Here is a 26,625-nt window from a genome sequence, read left to right as displayed (position 1 = left end):
GAAACTTTTGAAACATTATGCATTTATTACAAATTTAAACAAAAACGTCAGGTCAAACAAGCAGCAAATGCTCAGGTAAAATCAGTCTTCCTTAAAAATGGCTTAAAATAAACAGAAATAACAGTTTCTGGAGAACTCTGCTGCATGTTGGATCCTAGAGGTTTAATCAGGTTCTAACTTCTGTTGGATCCTAAAAATAAAACTTTTCAGGCTTTAGTGTGATTAGATCAGAGTCGGAGCCTCGTCAGTCGGCCTTCAGGGCGTACAGGACGTCGTCCTGGCTCACGTTGAGGCGGACGCGCTGAAGGACGCCGAGGCGGCTGTGCTCCAGCAGCAGCAGCCTGCAAGCTCCCAGGCGCTGACACACCGCCAGGCTCTCAGACACGCCGATGGGCTGCAGACCCTCCACCCGACACAGAGCCTGGTGCTGCACCAAAACCTGCAGAGCAGACACACCGTTCTACTGAAAACAGGAGGAGGAATCCAGAGGTTCACTCAACAGACATGATGTATCGTCAGCACTAATAGTATGTAGTGTGAGCACCTAATGAGGTATAAACTGGTCTGGGAGGAGTTCAGAGACACCATGGAGGTCTATCAATGAAATTCTGGTTCGATTAGGGGTAAATTTTGTAATATGGGTAGACAGGCTGGTGGAGAGGCGGAGCAATGTGAACCCTGTCCTAATCGGCAGTGTTGGCGGGAGGGAAAAAGCTCAACCACATGGCTAAGAGCTCAGACAGAAGTAGCAGACAGGAGTTTTGAGTGTAGATGGATGCAATTTTCACAAAAAAACTGCAAAGGAGACACTTTTTTCAAATTAAATGCACTTCTTGGTAGGAGGTGCCTGTCCTGAGTGCTGCACAGCGGGCGCCACGAGAGATCCCACAGCGTCACAGCTCATTATCAACTGTGTATCATATGGATACAGCTCCTCTGTAAAACAACCAAGATTTCCTCAAAATGGCTTCATCCTTGTAGCCACGATTTTGCAGCCTGAATACGACGCAGACGTCTCCTTTGACAGATGAGGATGAGCGCTGGTGCCGTGACAAACCTGAATGGATTTTGTCGTGTTTTCAAACAGAATAAAGTTACTTGATAGAATGGTTATTTTACTAAAAGGCTTCTTACGTGTATCTACAACTGTCAATGAATTAGCTGCGCTGAACGTGCGCAGGGCGCTCGTCAGACTGCTGTGACGTCACTCAAATGCTCCTTTTTAGTCAATCAAATTAAATCAAAAGTGTTCTCATCCATTGCCGTGTTTTTAATGACTTATCGCTTGAGTTGATTTGTGTTTTTTTTTTTTTTTTGCATAGTCATGATTTAATGAAAACTGTCATTGTGAAATTGTGTTTTTTCTACATTTCTAGAATTTCTATAAAGTTTTGCACATATTTGTAATGGAAACATAGCTATAGACTGTATATGAAAACTGAATTCATTAGCTCACGTTCCTAACAGGAAGTACCTGCTGGCAGCGTCTAGAGAGAAAAATTGACAACTGCATTGACTTCATTTGGTTGGAAGTAGAAGTAAGCCAGTTTCAGTGGATGATGTCACTCTCACTCACTGCAGTTTCTTCTATACAGTCAATGATTTGAACCAAAAAAAAAGAGAGCTCTGGTCTCAATCATTTGTCTAGTTCAACAGTCTGAATGCAAATGAGCCAAACAGCTGAAACCTGTAGAATCACTAAAACATTTACGACACTGTTCTAACCCCCAGGAGATAAACGACATTCAGGGTTTCGGTTCACCTGGAGTCAAATCAACTCCAGTTGTGAAAATGTTGATCATTTTTCACCTTCTAATGCTTTTATCACCCTAAAGTGAAAGCACATTAAGAATCAAAGCCAAACCATTCTCCTGTGGCTTTACTTTCTATGTGTAAATCTTTAAAACTCTTTTTCTGACTGATATAAACCAACATTTGATTTAATCTGACAGCAGTAGATAACCCACATGTCATTCTTACACCAATAAAACCAGCTCCTGAGTTGTATTTACCCTCATCATTGATGTAGATACATAAACCGTCTGCGCCAAACAAGTGTTAGAAATGCTTTTATGGAGGTTGTAACTTGAATCCAAGTGTAACTCTGCAGCGTTCTTGTGCAATGCACACCTGACACTTTAGTGAAAGCTTGTACACTTCCTAATATAAATCTTCAATTGTGGTCAGATTTTTGTTTTCACTCTAATACTGGACTTTTTTTACGAAGGTTTGAACTTTGAGAGTTTCAACAAGATCGTAAAGTGGAAAAATGTGTGTAGTGACGAGTTTAACAGCCTGAAAACATCTACAATCTTAATCTTACAGGTTTCCTCTATTGCGGATTATTTATAGAATGTAACCACTGATAAAACGGAAACACTGTAGTCCAAACTAAAACTTTTGCTATGAGAAAGAAAATCAATTTGTTTGAATCATCAAGAGATTTCTCGTTTCTTTCAAGGCAAAAATATTTCAGTTTCAATGATAAAAAAAATCCTTGTATGAAATCACCTCGAATCACTCATTTTGTGAAAAAAATGGTTTCACTTGAGTCATTTTGAAGTGAAAAACTCAGAATCTGCTCATATTGCACCTGTGTGACTCACATTGATTCTTAGAATGACGTGTTACGAGGGTTTGAACTGGATGGAGGTGAAGATGGAGTCACAGAACCCTTCAGATCTCTCACGTTTTCAGAACTTTTTTTTTAACACGAACCAAGATTTAGACTCCATTTTAATGAATATTGTGCGGTTATATCACTGACCTGTTGGAAGGTGGCCTCCTCCAACCCAAGCCGACGAAACTCAGCGATGACTGCGCGCAGGAAGAGCTGCTCCTGCAAGGACGCACACCTGCAAACAGCAGGGAGTCAAACGCTCTGAACACGGGAGACACCTCATGAATCTCCTCAGACAACCGAGCCTCACTTGATGGCAGTGATGTACGCTGAAGAAAACATCTCATTCAACGCCTCCATCACGTGACTCATCGCCACCAGGCCTGCATCGGAAGAGTCGGCGGCTGAGTGTTCACAGATTTCCGTCGCCCGGCGACAGATGTCCAGACATCGGCGGGCGTCGCCCGACAGAGCCGCCACCTGAAGGAGCAGAAACACTGAGATGATGGTGGAGCTCAGAGGGGGCGGTGGTGGGGAGGGGGGCATCCTCTACCTTTCTGGACACCAGCTGTAGAGCGTCCTCCTCGAAGGCCTTCACCTTGTTGAGACGCGACGTGATGATCTGCTGCAGCTGCTTGAAGGTGTACGGCTGGAAGGACATCCTGGTCAAACCCTGGAAACATCCGCAGAGCAGCTCAGGGAAGTTCAGAAACCAGCCTCCTCTCATCTCAAAACTTAAAGAGGTAATGTGAACACAACTAACACCCTGAGAAACGCAAAGGAATTTCAAAAATTAAGACGAGAAACAAAACTACGTGGAAAGCCAAAAAATAAAATAAAATCAAAGTGGTGTTGTAGGCGCTACCAGCCCTCTATTGCCCCTTTCTACCTGCCACCACACCCCCCTCTCTCCCCAGCTACCTTATCAGAGCAGCGCAGAACTTTAAAAAACATTTTTCAAAAATGTTCTGTTGATTTTATCTCCATAGCAACCATTTTATTTTGGGGTCACCTGGCCGTGCTAAACACGTCTATGTCACTTTTGCAAGAATCGGCACAAGTAAACTTTTGGATTTCCTTGGCAACGGGAGGTTTTTGTTAACCACGTCTACAATTCTAATCTAGTCCTATTTTAGTTATATGCTTTGTTGACTTTTTTCACAATTAGCTTCCCAGTGGTCTTTAAAGAGATTAAAACTCTAGGAGGGTTTAAATTAGTAGACAGTACTAAAGGTGGGTTCTTTGAAAAATTAAAGATGGCCGCCTCTTCTCGAGGTCAGAGGTCAACCAAACTTCAGCTGTGGTTGTGGAGTTAATCTGGTTCCGTGTGTGGGATTTTACATGAAAATGGCTTCAAGGAAAATTTTCTGTTCCTATATTTTGGGCAAATGTCACACTTTACCACAAAGCTGTAGGTCCTGTGGCCATCCCATAATAGTTTAGAAACTGCCTTTGGTTATCCCCAACAGGTGTGTTCTGGTTTCATTAGTGGATTTTAAAATGTTCTTTTTCTAGCCTACCCGGAGATTTTGGCCTCATTCAGTTTTTAGACGGGTTCTCAAGCTGTGAGATCCTCAACTTACTGAAAATTTATGTTCACCATGTACTGCACCAAGTCAATGTAAATTATGGTTAGTTTTTGAATATGTGGTGGGGTGAAAATTTAGCTTAAATATGCAGTAGAAAAGATCCTGGACTGCAAGGATGATAATAAAAAGAAAAGGTTAACAAGATAAAACAAGACAGGAAGCAAGAAAAAAAAAAAAAAAAAGATAAAATAGAAATAAAGTTGGAAAAACCAAGATAAATAAACAAGACAGAAAAATTTAAGACAATACAAGCTATAAGAAATAAAATAAAAGAAGCCAGAAAATCCTTTTGCAGCTCTGGAATCTGGAAAGTTTGTTGTTTTTGGCATCAATAGTCTGAGTTTGTTACAGATGAAGCTTGGGGTTATAACACCCCAGAAACTGATCAGTCACGTTTCTAAGAAGTGGTGAAGCTCACAGAATGAAACTAGACGTTCCAAGAAAGACGTTTCCTGAGTGATTGTAGGAAGGCAGCAGCAGCTGCAGCAAACTTCCTGCCGCCACCTGCAAATGCCAGATGAACGCTCTCTCCTCTCACCAGCCTGCTGGCCACTCTGTTGATCATGATCCTCTCCGGCAGGTCCATGGTGTTGGCGATGGCCAGCACCACCAGGCGGGCGTGGCGCCGGCTGGGCCAGTCGAAGAGGTTGTACATGACGTTCTGCTTCCTGGTCCAGAGCAGGTCCAACTGCAACCATCAAGAACGGATCGTTATGACACTGCTCATGAGTCGGATTCTGTTAAGCTCAAAAACGGGTCAAAAACCTGTATAAATTCTCGCGCTCATGTTTTTAAGTCTGTTTTCAGGCTCTACATAGGTAGGCAGTGGGGTGCCTAAGAAACCACAGCATTAAGCTCATTACACCCCCTGAGAATGGAATTCTGGTTATCTGTGCAACCAAAACCACAGTGCGTTTTCAAATCTCCACTGACTCTCAGAGTGAGTCCAACCTGACGGTTCTTTTTACACAGATGTGATCCACATCAAAACAACTGAGAAAAGAAACGTGTTTCACAAACTAGAAATGTGTCCTTATATAGCAAGAACCGAGACATCAATCGAGACTTCTCACTTATGCTTTTGAGAAACGAAAGATCTTCTTGCTTTGTAGACACGAGCCTTTCCAGAAGAGAATAAAAGCAAAAACATTGTTGCTTCAGAAATACAGACAGAAAGTATAAGCTGTATTTCCATGTCTTTGAGGCTCACGGGTGATCTATTTGAAACAGGGATGTCAAACGGAAAATATCAAACACACCTTAAGTCCAAACAGGACAAACATTTATTGAAAACATAAAAAACTAAAACGTAACTTTTTTTTAACATAAAATATGAAAAAAAAACAGACAGGATTATTCCATAATAAATTTACTTAAACCTTAAATACTTTCAATATTTTACTCTTCATAATAATTTATTCTGTCAAAATTTTACAAGTTAGAAAAAAATAAAATGTAAAAAAAAACCCTCAAAACTTACAATTTCTTTACTTTTACATAATTTTATATGAACAATTAAACATAAATATCCCAAAAGATTTTTCTCTCCATATTAATATATTCTGTTATACATGATAACATCGGGCTATTAACAATAATATTAATCATTTAAAATGATCTGGAGGGCCGGATATAACTGCTGGATCCGGCCCCCGGGCCTCGACTTTGACATGTGATTTAAAATGATCCACTCTGATGTTTTTGTTCTTCTTAAATATTTTTTGTGGCATATAAAGAAAATGAACCTTAAAACTGTGTTTCTTTATTCAGATTGTTGTGAATCAGGAGCAGATAAAAAAGGCTTCAGGGAAAAGATTGTAGTTGTGACTTTAAAATAAAAAGGGCGGGTCACAACCTCTGAGCTCTGAGCATCGAGGAGAGGAAGGAGGGGCAAAGCTGCTCCCGCTAATGGTCCCGCCCACAAACCTTGCAGAAACCATTCCTAGAAAAAAGTTACTGTTGGCTAAAAGCAAATTAATCATAATTAAAAGAACGCAATGATAAAGTTAGTCTTTAATGCAAAACTATACCTTTTTATGTCACATTTTATTCGAACTACCTCTGTGGCAAAATGGCATTCAACAGAACCTGTTTTATTTACTCCTAACCTCTTTGGCGTTTTTTAAACCCCCAACTCTCATTTTCAGTCTTAAACAGAAGGACTGTAGAACTGGGCAGCACTAGTGTGGTTCTGCAGATTCCTGCACAAAGTTTAGAGAAAATGTTGTTCAGTTTCCTGGAAGACAAAACATCTGTTGTAAATACTGTGAACGCAGCTATCGTGTAGTTTTTTACTGTAAACGGTTAATAAAGTCTGTCTGACTGACTTATCTCTGACTCTTCTGTCTCTCTCAATGCACTTTATAGTTCAGTGTGCCCTATATACAACATAAGTACTTTATATAAAGTTTGACATTAAATTCCATGCTGTGTGAAGGACTAAATACATGTGCACGCTGCCTTCTTCTGCTCTGCCTCTGTTTTCTACTAATCTCCTCTTGATGAGCAGATTGGCTCTTATCCAGAGCAGGTCTTCTGACTCAGCTTGTGTGTAAAGCGACAGGAACACAGATGCAGTTTGCTCACTTCATCCACCAGCAGCACGGTTGTCTCCTTTCTGGGCGCCGGGTTGCTGAACCTCTTCTCCAGCAGCGCTGCGGCGTGATCGGCGGTGGCTTTCTGACCCGTCAGCTTCTGCAGAGATGATAATAATGACGTACGTTTAAGTGTGATAAACAGGAATCGCTGAAGCTTCTAAACAATTACCTCACTAACAGCTGTTGTGAAGAAGTCAAAGTGAAACATTGAACTTTGAGTCAAAACTCTCCTGTCGTCATTTTCTAGCATGACTTTTACCGCTTTGTCAGTGGTATTAGTCATTTATTTCCACAACTATGATGACAGTTTCCAAAGTAGTGAAGATCACGAGGTTCAGTTGTACGTATCTGCATGGTTGTGAGTTTAACAAAACAGTGTCTTTCTTTTGAAACACATAACCTGCAGCTTTTCTAGAAAGTCCTACATTTCTAAAGAAGATCTTTCCTGTTTTGAGTTGTACTTTTAAAACTGAAAAGCAGGACTAATCTGACAAATAACTTCTCCCCGTCATTTTTTTTTAACATTGTTTTTAAATTTTAGGACTAATTTTCATAGGATAATAGCTCGTTTTGCTTTTTCATGCTTTTTATTTCTTTTGAAAAACATCAGTGCTTTTATTTTGAAAGAAAACTGTCATTTTTAAAGGCTGATCATGACAATCAGGAAACATTTTGCAGGAAACAGTGAAAAAACAAAGAATAAATATACTCGGACTATACTTTATCTTGAATTTAATTAAGTTTAGGATTAGCTTAACTTCATGGATGATAACTAAATGAAGAGTTTCCTAACACACGTCTGAATGTTTGACCTGTAATCATCACCAGACTTCCCTTAGATTAGAGCACGTGTGTTAAAGGCCCTCTTGGTGATTCCATCCGGCCCTCCAGATCATTTTTTTGGTATTAGTGCCCCAAAGTTATCTTGTGCTTATTTCTAACTAATTTTGACAAATTATATTTTTATGGAGTAAGTTATTAAAGGTTTAAGTTGATTTATTTTGGAATAATATTCCTGCCTTTTTATTATTCATATTTATGTTAAAAAGTTACAGTTTTAAAGTTTTAAAAATTAGCCTTATGCTAGCTTTATGGACTATTTTGGCATTTACTAAGAATTCTTTAAGCTATTTTGGAGCTTAGCTAATATGTCAGCTACATGATAGCCGTTTTGGCTAACTTAATTTCTTTTTTTTACATTTTAGGCTAATTTGGCATTTAGCTAATATTTTAGCCGACTATCAGCTTTAGCACTTTCAGCTATCAGCTTCAGTGTTTTAGCTATCAATTTCAGCATCTTCATCTATCAGCACTAGCATCTTCAGCGGACAAATTCAGCTTACAGCATTCACACTAGCATTATCACAGGTAATGCTATATATCTAGTTTATAATTATGTTAAAAAGATAAAGTTTGAAACTTAAAAAAAAAAACTACAGTATGTCACAAAAGTGAGTACACCCCTCACATCTCAGCAAACATTTAGCTATATCTTTTCTTAGGACAACACTGCATAAATGACTGTTTGACACAATGAACAGTAGTCAGTCTAAAGTTAGTATAGCAGTGTAAATTTATTGTCCCCTCAAAATAAATAAAAATACAGCCAATAATAGCTAAACCCCTGGCAACAAAAGTGAGTACACCCCTAAGTGAAAGTACAAATTGAGCACAAATGATCATTTTCCTTCCCCTTTGTCATGTGAACCATCAGTGTTACACTGTCTCAGGTGTCACCAGTTAGCAGGTGAGTTAAATCTGGTATAAAAGCTCTTCCACTCTCTTAACCTGGTCACTGAAAGTTCAACATGCCACCTCATGGCGTCAGCTCTCAGAAGACCTGAAAAAACATGTTTGCTTTACATAAAGATGGACTAGGCTGTAAGAACATAGCCAACACTCTGAAACTGTGCTGTAGCACAGTGGCCAAGATCATCCAGCGCTTTAAGAGAACAGGTTCTTCTCAGAACGGGCCTCACCATGGTCGGCCAAAGAAGCTGAGTGCACGTTCTCACTGTCACATTCAAAGACTGGCTTTGGAAAACAGACTAATGAGTGCGTCCAGCATTGGGGCAGAGATTAAAGGGATGGGAGGTCAGCCTGTCAGTGCTCAGACCGTACGCCCCACACTGCATCAAATTGCTCTGCATGGTTGTCGTCCTAGAAGGAAGCCTCTTCTAAAGATGATGCTCAAGAAAGCTTGGAAACAATCTGCTGCAGACAAACTGAGGACCAGGAACCATGTCCTGTGGTCTGATGAGACCAAGATAAACTTATTTGGTTCAGATGGTGTCAAGCACGTGAGGCAGCAACCAGGTGAGGAGTACAACGACAAGTGCATCTTGCCTACCGTCAAACATGGTGGTGGGAGTGTCATGATCAGGGACAGCATGAGTGCTGCTGGCATTGGGGAGCTACAGTTCATTAAGGGAATCATGAATTCTAACATGTACTGTGACATACTGAAGCAGAGCATGATCCCCTCCCTCTGGAAACTGGGCCTCAGAGCAGTGTTCCAGCATGATAATGACCCCAAACACACCTCCAACATGACTAAAGTGGCTGAGGGTAAAGGTGATGGACTGGCCAAGCATGTCCCCAGACCTAAACCCCATAGAACACCTCTGGGGCATCCTGAAGAGGAAGGTGGAGGAGCACAAGGTGTGAAATGTCCACCATCTCCGTTGTGTTGTGATGGAGGAGTGGAAGAGGATTCCACTGGCAACCTGTGAAGGTCTGATGAACTCCATGGCCAGGAGACTTCAAGCTGTGCTGGAAAATGATGGTGGCCACACAAAATATTGCCATTTCCCATTTTTACTTAGGGGTGTACTCACTTTTGTTGCCAGGGGTTTAGCTATTATTGGCTGTATTTTTATTTATTTTGAGGGTACCACAAATGTACACTGCTATACTAACTTTCGACTGACTACTGTTCATTGTGTCAGAATCATTTATGGAGTGTTGTCCTAAGAAAAGATATAACTAAATGTTTGCTGAGATGTGAGGGGTGTACTCACTTTTGTGACATACTGTAGTTTTTGAGTCTTCAATAAATGTTTATCCTGTTCAGCCCGTGACCTAACGTCTATTTTGGATTTTGGCCCCTTGTGTGATGGAGTCTGACACCCCTGAATTAGAGTGTCTTTCATTTATCTTTCAATCAATGAAGGTAAAGTGCAGCTTCTGCAGAGAGTGAGTCACTCAGGTAATATGTTGAGAGGATCCTCCACCTGCAGGATCTGGACGTAGGCCTGATGAGGGTCCGTCATCTTCATCCCGTTGATCTCGATGAAGTGAAACGGCGAGATCTCGTCCATGTCTGCTGCGTGCTGCAGGCAGCGCATCACCTCGTGCACGGTGGCCGTCTTCCCCGTTCCAGGCACGCCAGAGATGTACATGCACCTGAGACACAGCAGGAGTGGCACAGCAATGGTGTGAATGTATGTGGGGGGGGGGCATTGAAAAGAACTTCCTTATCTCAATTTAGTAACTTTCCCACCTGTAGTTTGTTAAAACCACCAGGTTTATAGTCTCAACTGAGCAGCAAAGTGTGAGAAATTTGAGTAAACTTTTCTTATTGTTGCAAATATTTTAAAGCTTTTCATACAATTCTCATAAATTTCAAATTTGAATATTTTTTTACTTGTAAAACAATCAGTGTTGCCAAATTGGGGATAAAAACTAAACATTCTAAACGTAGAGGCCTCAAATCAAGCTCCTAAAGATTTTTTTCATTACCCTGTGCGGTGTGAGCGCCCTCTACTGGACATTTACAAAGCTGAGAGAAAACTCCCATCAGGCACCTCACCACTACAGCAAACTAGTGAGTTTGCATCATCAATAATGATAATATATTTTATAATAATATAATATATACTAATATATTTTTCAAAAAAGGCTTTTTTTAACTTAACATTCATGCTTTATTTAGGGTTTAATTACTACTAATTTACTATAACATCTGTTATTTTGCATGCTTTAATGGGAATAAAAAAATCTATTTTTAGTGTATGTTTCTTCAGTTGTTGTCAATTTGAGATTGTTTGTGTAATCTAAAAGCCAATAAAAATAAAGTTAAAAAAATACATATTTTAGTTTTATCTATACCAAAAAACAACCGTTTATTGATATTTATCATAATAGTAAGATTAACAGAGATAAGAGTCAATGTATTATTTTTTTCTACTGGAGTACAGTTGGTGAGATTCTGACCTGATCGGCTCATTAAAGACTCACTCAAACGGAAATAATCTTTTTAAGGTTTTTAACATGTTCCTATAGCATTTTTTCTCACAATAGAGGGCCCACATAAAATTATTTATCACTAAAATTGCTCGCCATCATTTTTGTGCTGCTAATGCTAGCTTAAGCTTACACACACAGAGCTCTCAGCAACAGGGAAGGGGGCGGGGTTGCTCTGTGCCAAGTCCCGCCCACAACCCAGAATTTTATTTCTAATGAGCAACTGCTGCTTTGAATAAAACATGTCTTAAAATCACAAACCCTTTTTGATTTTGGGTAAAAACTTCATATTTATAACTAAAAGATTACTGGGACCGATTTTCCAAAAGATAAACATATGATTGGAGTGAGACTGTGTTGAAGGTGGCAGACCCCGGTCCTAAACCCCCACCATCCTCCCCACATCCCCATCACATCAAGTCTGTTCAGCAGCCTCACCCTCCAGTGCCGTCCAGGATCTTGCTCTCCACAAAGCTGTAGATGTCCTGGAACTCCTGCTCCCTGCAGGGCAGAGACTCCGGCACCGCAGACACGTGCAACCTGCGGCAAAGCAATGCATTGTGGGGGAACCATAATATGAGCCAAAGATGACACTGAGCAAATGTATCGTAGTTAGTATATGTTTGAGTTACCGCACTTAACTGTGAGACTATATACAGGAATGTTTCAGCTGCAGGTTACTGTTTTAAGGTGCAGAACTGAGCATGCTCAGAAGATCACACTGTTCATGTTACCTATTATGACATTAATAAAGTTTGTTAACGTGTTATTAGCACTTTTTAAGAATATATATATATATAAAAACATTGTATACCTACAATGTACCTGTTATAGTCTGTATGTTTTAGTGTCATTTCCGGTTTTTCACCTAATTTTTATGTGAGGATGTTTGAGTTTTGCTTTAAAGGCTGAAAATCTATAACTCACTGATTTGTGTAAATTATGTAGTTTTAGTGGGACATTAAATGTTGAGTAAAAAGAATTAGAAAAATAAAATAAGATCGAGTAAAAGTCAAATCAGAAATATTCTTAGTTTAAACAAACATTTTCTCCAAACTAAGAGCATAAACACACTGTGAAAAAATGGGGATCTGGACGATTGCTGACCTGATTCGGGCCTCTTCCAGCACGTTGGCGGGCTGTCGGGTTGGCAGTAACCTGCTGGGGATGCTGGGCGTGGCGTGGCGTGGAGTCCGCGGCGTGCTCGGAGGAGACTGAGGAAGCAGAAGCGATGAAGATGTAAGGAACCCTCCAGCGGCCCTTGTAGGCTTCCAGAAGCCATGCTCACCTTCCTGCTCGGAGTCTTCCTCGGCGTTCTGGTTGATGGGCGGGGTTTCTGCCGAGACCGAGGAGTCTGAGGCGCCGTAGAAGGCCGCCTCTTCTTCTTCTTCAACACTTCTTCATCGCTGTCGAGCTCATCTACCCCTTCAACATCCTCCTCCTCCTCCTCGCTGCTGCTCTGCAGCTCCTTCTTGGAGGGAGCGAACTCGTCCTCGTCGTCTCCGTCAGAGTCTGGGTCATTCTGACCGTTCAGCAGATTCCTGACGAAACACAGAGAAGACCACATCAAGGTCACAGCAACGAAAGAGGAGTCTTCCATCGGTGTTACTCAAGCAAACTGTACGACTGGAGTGCAGTCATGTGACTGGAGTCTCCGCCCCCGCTTGATGTCAGCGGCAGATCTCTGCACTCACAGCTGCTTTCTGATCCGAGACGACACCATCATCGCCGACTTCCTCTTAGAGCTCCTGGGCGTGGCCCCGTCCGGCAGCTTGGGGGAGCTTTCGCAGTCGGCCTCAGGTCTGCAGCAACAAAAGGTATTAAATGAATAAACGCTTTTCAAGTTTTAGAAAAGTCAAAGTGTGTCTAAGAAAAGGAAATGTGCAAGAAAAAACACTGGTATTTAACTGAAACTGAAAAACTTTTTTTTACTAATAAATATTTTGGCAGATTTTGACTTTAAGTTTAGTTACGACTGTCTGGCTAAACCTTTGTGCTCTTTAAGAAACAGCTGATTCAGTAGATTCAGGAGGAAAGAATTCATTCAAAAACTCCATCGTTTCTATACCACAATTAAACTTTTGTACATTTTTTGATTGTTCAAGATCAAGTTTTATGAAAGTAAAAAAATATATAGTTTTCTTAAATTCTTATTTTAGCTAAGTTAGCACTACATCAGGCCGTTTTGCTAAGTAAATTTGAATTTTTTGGCTTATTTGAACATGAAATCTTTCTGCCATCTTACATTTTCCAAAGCATCTTTAGCATAGCAGATGTATGAGCACCTTTTCCTAAAAATTGATTTATTTTTCTGCATTTTTTACCATACATTGCTGCTTTTTAACGTTAAAATAAACTTTAGCAGTTTGAGAATTTTTCTAAGTCAATAGATCTCTCAACGTTTTTTGCTGTTTTTTTTAATTCGATGTCTCGTAGCTTTTTTCTTTTTACACAGAAAGTTCAGCACTAAGCTGGACGGCTGTATTTAACTTTCACAGAATAAGTTAGTACTTAAGATGGATTCCTGAGCTTTTTAGATACACAAAGCTATTAAATAAGCCTTAAAACCTAAAAAAAAAATCACTTTGCTGTTGTTACTTTTAGCATTTCTAGATTTTATATATCTACTTTTTTTATAGACCAGCTTCTCTGGTTATCTTAGCTTTACTGTTTCAGTGAGCAGTTCTAGAAAAGTTTACACTAGAGTTTTAGTTGGTGTGGACTGATGAGGTCAGAGGGACTCACAGCACGCCCAGCGCCGGCTCCTTCACGCTCTTCACTTCTTTCTTTCGGGATGGAGTGGAAGCTCTACGAACAAACACAACAAACATCAACATGTTTTTTATGTTTTTACTCCAAACATTGTTTTTAATCCAAAGTCTATGCTGAGTGTTAATGCAGCGAAAAGCAATAAAACAGAAATAAATTAAAACTATCACATTCACATTTCCAGGAGGACGCAGTTTAAATACATCCCAAATAAGTTCCTTATTTTCACTCCAGCAGCTGTCAGGGCTGGACTCACTGCTGCCCCCTCAGGGCGGGGTTTCTCCTATTTCCATGGTAACTGGCATCAGGCTCCAGGGGCGCCGCTAGGGATTTCGGGCCCCATGAAAAGAATTTTTATAGGGCCCCTAACACAGTGACAAATTTGCATTAGGGGCCTGTGTGGCCCCCCTCAGTCTGGGTCCCCAGAATCAGCCACATTTACCCCCCCCTTTTCGGTGCCCCAGTTAGGCTCCTCCCTCAGTTGAGGACAGAAGAGACACCAATGTGTGTCACTGATCTGAAACTCATTTACATTAAACTCTTAAAAAAAGTAAAAACAAAACTATATCTGACCGCAAAAGTAACTTCATCTAAAATTTACATTTCAGTGTTTTTTTTGAGAGAAATGAATTTTGAGTTTAATTGTCTTTATAGATGTCCTCCATTATTTAAAAATATGTTACAGGAACGTGTTAAAAAAAACATTTTCATCAGAGTGAGTGTTTAGAAATATTACAAATGTTTGCTTCTTATAAAGAATTTATTTCGTTTTTTTAATATTTGTCAGCAAATTATTATCAGAAATGTGATCAATTTGGGTTTCACTTCAGGTTTTCAGTTTCAGACTTTAAAAGTTTATTTTAATTTATTTTAGTTTTGTTTTGACTTATTTCTTCTCCTTTCACCTCCTTCGTTAACTTTTGGTTTGTATCTGACAGACGTGTGAACGGAGGTTAAACGGAGGATTAAAACCAATCCTGCCGTCTTTAGGAAACAAGGAAAATAAAGCCATTTTTTTCCTGCAAAAATTTAACAGCAATAACCGCATCATAAAAACTGTCTGTGAGACGATTCTTCAGCGTGGGGAAGATGTTTGTTCTCTGGAGACCGAACCGCCTCTGTAACTATCAGATTTGGAACATGTCAGTCCTTCCAGCAGAGGGCAGTATTGTAGTACTCTCCTTCACCGAGTCAAACAGCTCATTTAGTCTTGATTCTACAGATTCTATAGAAAGACAAATGTGGTCACTCTTAGTTCAACAAGAGGCGGTTTGTCTTTGCTGTAACCCTCGTGCTCTCTTTTGGGGTCCAGATGACCCCTCCCTTACATTGATGTGTGATCCCTCCCATGAAAAAGGTGGACAGGATTTGATGTCTGCCAGTGAAGATAAAAAATCCTTAAAAAAAATAAAAGTTAAGCGTGCTGTTGCGCTGATGTGGGGTCCAGATGACCCCACATTTAATGTAAACATGCCTAGAAGAGCACAAAGGCTAAAACGTCTCCATCATTTGAAAAACAGAATTTGTTTGTATTCAGGTCATGAAAATAGAGCTGGTTCAAGGCAAACAGCAGCGATTCTGCAACTGACCTGCTGGTGTGTGAAGGACTGTCGTCCTCCATGGAGGACCTTCTGCTGAGGCGGACAGGCGTCAGCTTCAGGTGGCGAGCTCCTTCAGCAGCTCTGCTTTTGCGAGCGCTCCTGAGGGGCGTGAGGCTGCAGGAGAGGGCAGAGGACACAGGGAGGGAGGAGGAGGAGGACAGCCTGTCCAGCTTCACCCCCGAGTTCAGCTCCTCATCCAGGAGCTGGTTCAGGAAGTCCTCTTTAGATTTCTCTGGACCTGAGGGGAGAAGAATGTTTTTTTGAGTCTTTTCTTTTTTAGAGTTGAAGGTCTTCTGCAGACACTCACTGCTCAGGTCCAGCTTCTTACGGACGCCGGGCGTCCTGGAGCTCATCTCCCTCCTCTTGGCGCTCAGACACTTTGAAGCCGACAGTTTGGTCGCAGAGTGAATTGACTCCACCTCCACGAACGCGGCTTTCCCCGCGCTCGCGCTGGCTCTGCTGATTCGCAACTCCGCCGTGGCGGCCCGCCGTATGACCTCAGGGTCCGGCGTGGGCAGCGAGCGCTGCGACGGCGCTCTGGAGGTGGGCGTGGCGGCAGGCGGGGAGCGAGGCGGGGACGGAGGGAGGGAGGGTTCGATTCGGGTAAGAGGAGGGCAACGCTGGTCTGCAGTTTGAAGCACAGCCGAGTCCACCACGCTGAACCTCCTGGAGTCCCAGGAGAGCTTCACGTAGAACGTTTCCTCCGAGTCAGAGTCAGGAATCGGAGCGGCGCTGTCCACGTGTTTCACCTGAACAGCAGAGGGAATGTAGAAACTCAAGGAGCATTTCTACAAGTAAACCTCTGAATTATATTATTTAAAGCATAGAAAAGGACAAGCTAAAAGCAAATTTACTATGAAGACGTTTCACCTACTATTTAGTTTTTGTAGTTTAAAGAAAGACCGTTTTCCATTCTTTCAAACCTGTTTTCTAGCTATTTATGTAAAATAAACATTGTTGTTTTGTAAAATCTAATTTGTCATTTTTCTTAACCATGCAGGCATTTTCTAAATTTTCATTGAAGTTTAGGATTATTTAATTCCTTCTAAGTGTATTATAATTAGAGCTGGGTTGATAAAATTCATTTATAGATTTGAATCGATTTAAGCTTAATAGATCAATAATCAATTCATAAAAATACAGACCGATCTAGCACATAAAGCTAAAGTCCGCTAGCTTGATGCTGTTTAATGGAATTTTCCATAGAACAGCTAATGCTAACGCTCGGTCCACCTAAACATAAACTTCTTTATGTACTCACAGGCAGGAATTTTCCACATTTTTTATAAGTTAATACTTTTTAAGGTACACATTTGTGGTCTAAAGCACAGCTTTTTGACATTTAATGCTCATCCTTTGCTTATTCCTCTGAAGAACAAAAAAGGTACTGCTATAGTGCGATCGCCACCTAGTGGCCAAACTGAGACACCCTCCAGGAGAAGCAGAACAATGTTTACAACGTTAATGATCAGAAGATTTTTGTTGGTAAACTTTTAATAATAGCATTCTATTAACAATCTCATTATTTCAATAATACATTTTATAGTATGTGAACTGTATCAAAATAATATAAATATATTTAAAACATGTTTTTTTTAATTTCTAAACAAATGTGTTTAAATTTGTAAACTCTGTAAAATCAAAAATAAGTTGTATGGAATTTAATTGAGAGGATCGAAATAATAATAGTCAAAAAATGACTCTTATGAATCGAATCGTTTCTGGAAATTATTATCGATTTTTAAATGAATTTTTAAATGTTTTAAATGTTCTTCAGATAATTAAGTCATTTTAGGGGATAAATCAGTAAAAGTGTCAATAGAAGTCTGACTCACCTGCACAGCTCTGAGGATGGATTCAGCGTCCACCTCATTTTCACAGCTGGGTCCCTGGTAAAAGAAGATTTCCTTGGGGTGGGGCTCTCTGCCCAGCAGCGTCCTCTTGCTGTAGGGCAGCTCAGAGAAGCGGACGAACCACTGAACCAGCGCCTTCTTCTGCTCCTGGTTCTCTAGAAGAGACGCAGATCTGAGGTCAGTGTGATCGGATTAAACTAGCAAACCATTTATCATTAATGGAGCGCTGCAGGGCTCTGAGACGGACTCGTGTGAGCATAGACTTACATATAAAGCAACAGCATAAAAACATTTGCAGTGTTGGAGATTCACAGTAAAACGTTCAGTTTAACAGCGTAAACTAGACCACAAATGATGGAGAGGACTGGAAGTCTTCATTTTCTTCTGCTAAATTCTTAAAACTGTTGAGCCGACTCCTTTAAGCCAGAAAGTGTGGCTTCACTTACTTATGAAGGCCATTCTGAAGCCAGAAAAGACTTTTGTGGAAGTCAAGGAGGCAGACACTTCCTATGGATTTATTTTTTACCCATAATTCAAAGAGATGTTTTATTCTTGTTTAACAAGCAATTTATAAAAGCATTTCACAATCATTATGCAGCACGTTTGGAATTCCAAAATGCATTTTGCAAAATCAATACGAAAAACCCCAAATTTCCTTAAATTTATTGAGATGGCAAATAAAAGCAAAATGAATTTTATTTTGTGGCATTTCAAATTGGTGTAATGCGCTCTCACATACCGGTCATCACAAATTTTCAAACGTAAAATCTGTCTATCTCTCAACATGGCAGGTTCATTATACCTGCATTTAGAAAGTCCCGCCTCCAAGGTCAATGGTGGGCCAATCAGATGTAATACAGACCTTCAACCAACATGTTTTTGTGGCATATTTCGGACAATGGAGGACGGATTTAAATAAAATTAAGCCTCTTTATTCAAATTGATGCTAGCTTGAAGTTGTGAGGGACTATAAGCAAGCCGGAGTGTAAACAGGTGGATGATGGGAAGTATGGGTGGGGTTGTTTTGGGCTAAAAGCCCCACCTACAACTCAGAGGCAAATTTCTAATGTCCAAGAAAATAACCTAAAAAAAATCCACTATAATTATGATTAAAAGACCACTGGAACCACTTTAAAAATAGATCACAAGATCTAAATTTTCTTTAACTACAGTGGGACTTGAATTTAATAACTTAGCTCGTAACTTCATGACTACAACTCAATATATTAGAGCTCTAGAGAGTCATTTCAGGAGCAAATCTTTAGGGGTGTTATTCCCCTTAAAAACAGACAATTAGCTGCATATCTGGAGTTCAAATTCATTTTAATTTGTGTTTCCGAAGTTCACAAAATAAAAGTTGAACTATAAATACAAAACAAGAAGGCGGGACTTCCCAAATGCAAGACGGCAGCTGTGACCTGATGACAGACCGACACGTCACTCTCCCTGGAGTGTATTATGGGCTGTTTTTCCATTTATTTTGAAGAAAATGGGAAATTGAAATGCAGAAGACTTTAAATTACTTTAAAATTCTGTTCAAACAAAGAAGGAATAGTAGTTTATAGTAAACTATTGATTCCAAATCCAAAGCCGACTTTAATTTTAAAAATGTACAATTGAACTGCTATTGAAGTCTAAACTGCAAAAAAATGCATTTTTAAGTAAAAGCCCAAGCTGCATACTGAATATAATATAAATTATGAGTGAAAAGAAGAAAAAAAAACTTTCAAACGCCACTTTCATTTTTAGGAAATTATTTCAAACTTTCCTTTTTGATAAAGTTTTTAACTACAGCTGTCCTGGTTGGCCCTGAGTTATGATGCTTTGAGCTGAGTGGGGTCGTCCTCTGGTCTATTATCTGTTTCCTGGCAGATGCTCCTGTTTTTGTCTTTCCTGTCTTCTCAGACCCCAGGAAACACAGCAGGGGGTCGGCTGCAATTTTGTGGTTACCTTGTCCCAACTTTTCTATCTATTTTTGCAGCTTTTGCTTTTTACAACCTAGATGAGCACTAAAAGCCAAAGTTATTGCCTTTATTGTCCCCCTTTGAGGTTTTCCTCTTTGGTTGTGAATCAAAGATGTTAAGATTTCTGCCACCTTTCTTCAGCATCTTTCAGGTGTGGCGAGTGACTCACCGTCACCAAACAGTTGCAGGACTCTGGCCACGTACGGGTTGTCATCATCCTCTCCTTCGATGAGGATGTGCTGACCGGGCGTAATGACCGTGGTCCCCGGGACACCCTCCGTCCTGATGACTAGAGAGCTGAAACATAAATGACAAAACTGATCATTTAAACCACATTCCTCTAGGAAGTGTGGATATTTGTTCTATTATAACATCAATAAAACTGATGAAATGCATTGTAATAATAAAAAAACAGCGAGAGTCAGAACAAGTCTATTTAAAACAGTTTTGTTAGATTCCACAGTGATGGGTTACGAATTACAGATTTTTTTTTACCTCATACATTAAAGGGGAAATACCACGAAAATTCTACTTTTCAAGGTTTTAAATGTATTTACTGTCCATTCCTCCCTATAAAGAAACCCCAACAGTATTTTGATCCATTCATGCATTTATAAGTTATCCTCTGAAAACCTGCACGGTGGGTCTTTAAATTTGTGCTTGATATATTGATGGACAGCTCCAACGTATTGTCCTGATAACTGTATTGTTTAAAAAAAAAATCAGATTTACTCATAACATTAAAACTACAACATTTATTCATATTATTATCCATTTGGTTACCATAGCAACATTCCAATTTAAGTGTTTATAAGGGCTTTTTTTTGTTAATTTCAAACAACAGATTATTTAATTTAAAAAAAATGCATTTCAGTTGATATTTTTGAGTTTATTTTATATAAATATATTTAAATCTTTATTTTTAAGATCAAAGTACATTTAGCACCAGATAGATTTACAAGTAGCATATGGAGTGTACAGTATTACTTTAATCTCTGGTTTATTTTAGCTAATTTGACCAAATATATACTTTGTTTTATAAAATTAAAAAGACAGCAGCGTAAAAATGTAAACAGACAGGGTTATTCTAAAAGACTGTAAAATAAAATAAAACCAAATCTTACCCATATTCGTAGGTCTTGAGTTTCCTGTTGAAACTCAGACGTTTTCCTCGCCACTCATAAAAGCGTTTGATCCTGCGTCTGGTCAAATATTTCATCCTACCTTCCTCTTTCCCTTCACAAGAGCAGCTCGGAAGTTGTTTTAAGCCGATACAGACCCTTTAATTTGTGACAAATAAACTGAAATTCAAGGAGTTTCAAAGAATCGATCTAAAGCCAGTCTGTAAACCGCATTTCCCGCGAAAAGTCATCAATGACAGACAGCACTTGGTGCGCTTTTCTGCCCCCTAGGGATAGGAAGACCAAACTGCACTAATGCGCTGCTCTTCATTTGAATATAAAAATGTTTGGTCTCGTCAAGAGACTTAAAAATATCTTCACAAAGTGAATTAAATAACACATATAACATGAAATTAACACAGATACATAATTAAAGAAAAAATAAAAATAACGACGCCCTCTGAAGGTAACAAGTGATAACTTTATACGCAGTCGGAAACAGTACCTTTTGTTTCCGGGTCAGGTTCCTCTTAGCGTTTTTTGGTTCATGCTAGAAAGTTAGCACGGTTTTGTTGCGATGGCGAACAGAACCGTCAAAGATGCCAACAGTATACACGGGACCAACCCGCAATATCTGGTGGAAAAAATCATCCGGACGCGGATTTATGAATCCAAATACTGGAAGGAGGAGTGCTTTGGTCTCACCGGTCGGTAAACATGCTAGGAGCCATTAGCATATGTTCGTGTTATCTATTGCAAATCATTTCTAAAACAAATAGACAAGTAGATATGTGTTTAAATGCAAAGCGGTAATTGAAGTTATTTTGCAATTGACATATTATAATAATAATAAAAAAAGATGTTTTAGCTCCTCGTTTGTACAAGTTTTAAAGACGTGGAGCTAAACCAAGATGGTAAATGTCTAAAAAGATGGATGTCAGAGTTTGAAATTGTATGTTAGAAAACATTTTTAGGAGCTAAGCAATATTTTTTTCAATAAACAGGCAAGTTCTAGACCCTGTTAGGTTCATGTGTTTCTTATAAGGCAAGGTGCTTTTATCTGTATATGGACAGTCTAAAGTATTGAATGAAATTAAAATAATTTATACAAATAAGTAAAGCTAAATTAGAATAAAAAACGACAAAAGTCCATTAAATTGTATTTCATGCACAGAGTATGGTGTTTTTAACCAAAAGACAGATAAAAAATATGAATTTGTCAGATAGCTGGTTATTTTTGTCCATCTTTACCCTGTATTGATCCTAAGATTGTTTTCTACTCATTTTTAATGAAAGAAAGAGAACCAACATGGCATTGATTATGTTTGCAGTTGGTGTTTTACCTAACATTAACATTCTGTAGATTTGTAAACAGATGATTTCATGTTTTTCGTCTCATCTGCAGCCGAGCTGGTGGTCGACAAAGCTATGGAGTTGAAGTTTGTCGGAGGAGTTTTTGGTGGAAACATCAAACCAACCCCGTTTCTCTGCCTCACACTGAAAATGCTTCAGATTCAGCCCGAAAAAGACATCATCGTGGAGTTCATCAAGAATGAAGATTTTAAGTAAGTTTTGTGTTTGAGGAAAGAATAAGTCCGTAGTCCCACTCCAGTTATCTTCTTACTATTTTAAAATACTTCCTGGTGGTCTTTTAAATATGATAATGCAATTTTTATTAAAAAAAAAAAAACTTTAAAACACTGTGTTGTTCTCTAGGACATACTTTATGCAGAGCGGCAGGAGTTCATTAACAATTTGCCTCTGAGCTGTAGGGGGAAATATAGGCGCTGGAGCTATGGATTCTATGCTAAGGTGGCGATTCAATTCATGAATTGAGCTCAACGATTCACGAATCAAACCACAGTTCTTACTTATTTATATGTTTGTTGCTATGTGTGTGTCTTTTTATTGGATGTATCAAAATGGAAATTATTTGTATCACATCACTGTCATTTATTCTTTTATTAAGAAAAAGGAGATCAGAACTAATGAAACTGATAAAAGCACAAAATATTTAGATAAAAAGAAATGGCCTTTTTCCTATTAAATTTTTTTCCCCTGTCAATCTTCTGGTAAAGTTCAGCAGAAACATAAACAACATAAAAAACATAAAAATTACTTTTGTTTTGATAATCTAACAACAAAACCTGAAAATGTTCTCCACAGTTTTTCCATCTTCAAAGTTGTTCAATATTTTACGTTCGAATCATTATATATTGGTGCAAAACCCGTATAAAAAGAAAAGTTTTTTTTTTCCTCGGCACAGTCTGCTAATTCATGTTGATTACATCCACACTTCAGCTGTGCAAAGCAGCATATCAACACGAGGCTGAGTTTCTTCAAAGTTAAAGTCCTACTATTTGTCACACACCTAAGTGTGGGAAATTTGTTCTCCACATTTGACCCATCCCCTTGGGGAGTGGTGAGATGCAGACACAGCCGTGCTCGGGAACCATTTGGTGGTTTAACCCCCCAATCCAACCCCTTAATGCTGAGTGTCAAGCAGGGAGGCACTGGGTCCCATTTTTAGAGTTGTTTACACACTCTGACTAGCTTATAGCCCACACCCAACTTATTATTACTGGTGCAACCACAATGGCGAGCAGTACTGGAGCTACCCAGCCGCATAGCTACGACCCAGATTCCAGCTCAGATGAGGATCTGGTCGTCTACAAGTAGATGAATCAGAATGAAGTGGAGCAGGGAGCTGACAGTCTGGCGATTGTAGTTTCTCCATCACACCTACATGTTATTTTTTAAATTGCATTTTTTTTTGTCTGCTCTTGGTTTAGATCAATTTGAGTAAAAAAAAAATACTCTGAATGCAATTTGGAGCTTGTTTTTCTTTAAATATGTCCTTCATCATAAGAAAACAGTACAAGAACATGTTGAAAACACAATTGTCAGTATTCAAAAGTTATCTCTCATCCATTCTCCTTTAATCCCTTAAGTTTTTATTTGCCGCGTTCTGAAATCTTGAGTAGAAAATAGCAACTTTAATATTTATAATCTAAGCTAATTTACAACATTTATCAATGTTGTAATATGGAATTCACTAACATTCTTGCTTCTCAAAAGGGAGAAAAAAATAGAAAATCCAGTAAAAATAAAAAAAAGCAAAGAAAACAAAAGACCATAAAATGATCAGTAAAATACATAACTTCTACCTAATCCTCGCTTGGTTCTGTAACATGTCTTGTCTAAACCCCTAAAGATATGGTAACACATACGAATGATCAGACACCAAATAAACACTTTCTAATTTGTTTTTGTTTAACGTATTGGTGTCACCTCTGTCAGATATGTCCGTCTGCTCGGAGCCATGTACATGAGGTTGACCGGTACCGCGGTGGACTGCTACAAATACCTGGAGCCGCTGTACAATGACTACAGAAAGATTAAGACTCAGAACAGAAACGGAGGTGAGACACAGAAGAATAGAATCTTTCTCATCTTTTATTTATTTCTTTGACTTGCAAACAGAGAATGATCGGGTTTCCACTGTGGAAACTCCTTTGTTGTTCTTGGACTCAAACCGAGCATTCATTCATCTTCCTCTTTTGTTCTGACTCTGTCATGTGAATCCAGACCTGGACCAGGTTTGAATTCCTGCTAACGTTCAGTTCTGTTAGTTTGAGGCCTCTTTTCTTGTTTTGGATGCAGAGTTTGAGCTGATGCACGTTGATGAGTTCATAGATGAACTTCTTCATGCAGAGAGAGTTTGTGACATCATCCTTCCTCGACTTCAGGTGTGTAACTTCACCTCCTTTAATCTAAAATTGTTGGTAAATAATTTGTTTCTCTACACAATCAGTTAGAATTGTGGCTGAAAAATACACATTTTTTTCCAATTTTTATAGTTACTTTAATCAATTTGAAGTTATTTCTGCAACTTTTTTTCATTAACATTAATCATTAAGTCCCCAAAAGTCCTCATACCCTTTACTGTGCGTCACAGAGGAGGCAGGTCCTGGAGGAGGCAGAGATGTTGGACCCTCGGGTCAGCGCCTTGGAGGAGGATCTGGACGAAGTGGAAAGCAGCGAGGAAGAAGATGAGGAAGACGAGAAGGTAACGACATCGTGATCTCGTGTTGATTTCTTGGTTTAGGCAAATGTCGTTGGAGAACTTTCTCACCGTTTGTTTTTCATGCCCGCAGCCAGAGCGAATGCACTCCCCCGAACCTCACAGGCGGAGTTACCGTGACAACGACAGACCTCGCCGCTCACCGTCACCACGTTACAGGCGCAGCCGCTCACCCAGACGGTGAGTTTTGTTTCAAATCTCATGCCATTCTTTTGATTGATTGATTTTTTACAACCAAAACCAACTTTTTTGTGTCACAGGAGGAGCAGATCTCCAAAGAGACGAAGGTAAGGCTGTATTGGATTAGGTTAGACAGATTTTTTTTTTTGTTTAACTTTGTATTCAAAGTTGTTTTTGCTGAACAGCCCATCACCTCGGAGAGACCGCCATCGCAGCAAAAGTCCACGTCGACATCGTAGCCGGTCTAGAGACAGACGCCACCGCTCCAAATCTCCTGGTACGTGGCGTTCTGGAGACGATGATCCTTGGACTAACCTATTTTACACCTGATGATTTCTTAAGTAAAACTGTGATTTTTACTAATGAATTTTCGTGTGGCAGGTAAACACCGGAGCCACAGACACCGAACCCACAGCAAGTCTCCTGAGAGGTGATTCCTGCTTAAGAACCGTTTTGATTTGAAGAGTTTTCCCTAAAGTCACCATCTGTTCATAAAACTATCATTGGGAATAAAGCTCATTTTTATTGTTGCATAAAATGTTTTAACTTTTGCTTCCTTTCATCTTAAAGGAGTTCTAAAAAGAGCCACAAGAAGAGTCGAAGAGGAAACGACTGAACTGCTTCTGTTTTTTTGTCCTTTAAACTGTTCTCTTAAATCTGCTCTAAAGTTTGGTCCTGGTGAGATTTTAGACCCCAGATATGTGACACATTTAACATTTTCTGTCGTTACATTAAATGAAAACAGTTTAGAGTCACTGGTGATAAATTTTGGAGAATTCATTTTTGTAATTGAGTCCCGCTGTATTGAACTCTTTGTTCATATGTTTGTTTTTTAATTAAAGATCTCCATTTTGTCTGTTTTGATTTACACTCATATCTGGTATCTTATTCTGAAATTTTTCAAAATGAAAATTTCTACAAAAAGTTGAATCAACATATAGTTACCCAATTATCTTTTACTTTGTTCAGTCCTTAGAGCAAATCTTTTAACCACATTTTTATTGATTTATCAAAGTACTGGATTATGCCGAACTACCCAAAAAATTTTTGGTTTTTATAATTCTTCAAAAGAGATCATAGAAGACTGCTGATGTAGAGTAAGTCCACCCCCACTTCCTATACTCTGTTTACACTCTCAAAGAGAAAACAGACATGTGGACCCATCAGAATGGAGCTTGTGTCTTGCGTAGTAACTTCTTTTTTCCATCTAACAGCATCTTTTTGTCTGCTCAAGATTCACAAGGCCATAAAGATATACTAAGTCTAAGCGCCATTTATGTGACACATTTTTTGTTTATTTCTAGGGATGTTATAGTTTAAATTTAAAGAACAACTGATGCTTTTATTTTGAAGTCGATAACTTCCGTTTAAAACAAGTAATTTGTGTTTAGTTAAAACCCCTTACCCGTTTCCCATTATTTCTCTAGTCTACGGTGTTCCAAAACTCTTTGGGTGTTTACTACTTTCAGCCTCTTGGTGGCGCTGTTGGTACTTTCTTCGTCTGTAGCTATGGATGAAACAACCCAGAAGTTAGTTTTTTTGTGTTAGAAATTTCCAAGAGCCGTCCAGGTCACTTCCAATGCTTTTAGCGACCTCTTTCAAATAGCTAAGATGGAGCGACAATGGCTAACGGATAGTCTAAAGCAGTGTTTCCCAACCCTGGTCCTCGGGGCACACTGTCCTGCATGTTTTCCATGTTGCCCTGCTTATGCACACCTGATTCAGCTCATCATCAGGCTCAGCAGAAGCCTGACAAATATAATGAAAAAAGAAAATATGAATAGGAGGTAATATTGATTCATGGCATTTGCTCAGTATAATACTAACTCATTTGATTTTACTCAATATACAAGTTACCAGCAAGACTTGGAGGATGAACATGAACCTGATGTGTTTTTTTGAAACAACTAACATGAATTGTACATATTACACCAGTGATGTTTTTTGTCAAAATGTTGACTATGGTATGACATTGTCTACAATACATTTTAATAGTAGAAGC

The 26,625-nt window shown here is 39.3% G+C and overlaps 2 protein-coding genes across 2 annotated transcripts; one reads left to right on the top strand and one right to left on the bottom strand.

Moving 5' to 3' along the window:
* Window positions 1-20,714, bottom strand: orc1 (origin recognition complex, subunit 1). The gene is made up of 17 exons (XM_024278963.2): window positions 20,363-20,714; window positions 19,408-19,535; window positions 17,257-17,429; window positions 15,729-16,170; window positions 15,410-15,659; window positions 13,797-13,859; window positions 12,746-12,853; window positions 12,340-12,592; window positions 12,159-12,265; window positions 11,490-11,591; window positions 10,040-10,211; window positions 6,796-6,903; window positions 4,748-4,897; window positions 3,174-3,293; window positions 2,931-3,100; window positions 2,768-2,855; window positions 1-439 (listed from the first exon to the last, which is right to left on the bottom strand). Exons 1-17 carry the CDS (start codon window positions 20,455-20,457, stop codon window positions 245-247), a joined length of 2,724 nt encoding a protein of 907 aa, XP_024134731.1. The 5' UTR covers window positions 20,458-20,714; the 3' UTR covers window positions 1-244.
* Window positions 20,715-20,853: 139 nt separating this feature from the next.
* Window positions 20,854-25,493, top strand: prpf38a (pre-mRNA processing factor 38A). The gene is made up of 10 exons (XM_024278964.2): window positions 20,854-21,066; window positions 21,765-21,924; window positions 23,660-23,781; window positions 24,023-24,108; window positions 24,318-24,428; window positions 24,517-24,623; window positions 24,704-24,730; window positions 24,809-24,900; window positions 25,005-25,053; window positions 25,194-25,493. Exons 1-10 carry the CDS (start codon window positions 20,937-20,939, stop codon window positions 25,237-25,239), a joined length of 930 nt encoding a protein of 309 aa, XP_024134732.1. The 5' UTR covers window positions 20,854-20,936; the 3' UTR covers window positions 25,240-25,493.
* The last annotated feature ends 1,132 nt before the right edge of the window (window positions 25,494-26,625 follow it).

The sequence above is a fragment of the Oryzias melastigma genome, linkage group LG4, assembly GCF_002922805.2.
Source record: "Oryzias melastigma strain HK-1 linkage group LG4, ASM292280v2, whole genome shotgun sequence".
NCBI classification, from domain to species: domain Eukaryota; kingdom Metazoa; phylum Chordata; class Actinopteri; order Beloniformes; family Adrianichthyidae; genus Oryzias; species Oryzias melastigma.
This window is presented reverse-complemented; position numbering and strand designations above follow the sequence as displayed.

What these genes read in the sequence shown, in the direction of transcription:
- prpf38a (XM_024278964.2), top strand. Translation starts at nt 20,937, where the DNA reads ATGGCGAACAGAACCGTCAAAGATGCCAACAGTATACACGGGACCAAC. An exon ending in CCACCGCTCCAAATCTCCTG is followed by an intron (nt 24,901 to 25,004) that starts GTACGTGGCGTT and finishes TTCGTGTGGCAG; the next exon opens with GTAAACACCGGAGCCACAGA. An exon ending in CACAGCAAGTCTCCTGAGAG is followed by an intron (nt 25,054 to 25,193) that starts GTGATTCCTGCT and finishes TTCATCTTAAAG; the next exon opens with GAGTTCTAAAAAGAGCCACA.
- orc1 (XM_024278963.2), bottom strand. Translation starts at nt 20,457, where the DNA reads ATGAAATATTTGACCAGACGCAGGATCAAACGCTTTTATGAGTGGCGA. An exon ending in CCTGCAACTGTTTGGTGACG is followed by an intron (nt 17,430 to 19,407) that starts GTGAGTCACTCG and finishes CGTCTCTTCTAG; the next exon opens with AGAACCAGGAGCAGAAGAAG. An exon ending in AGTCCTTCACACACCAGCAG is followed by an intron (nt 13,860 to 15,409) that starts GTCAGTTGCAGA and finishes GTTTGTTCGTAG; the next exon opens with AGCTTCCACTCCATCCCGAA.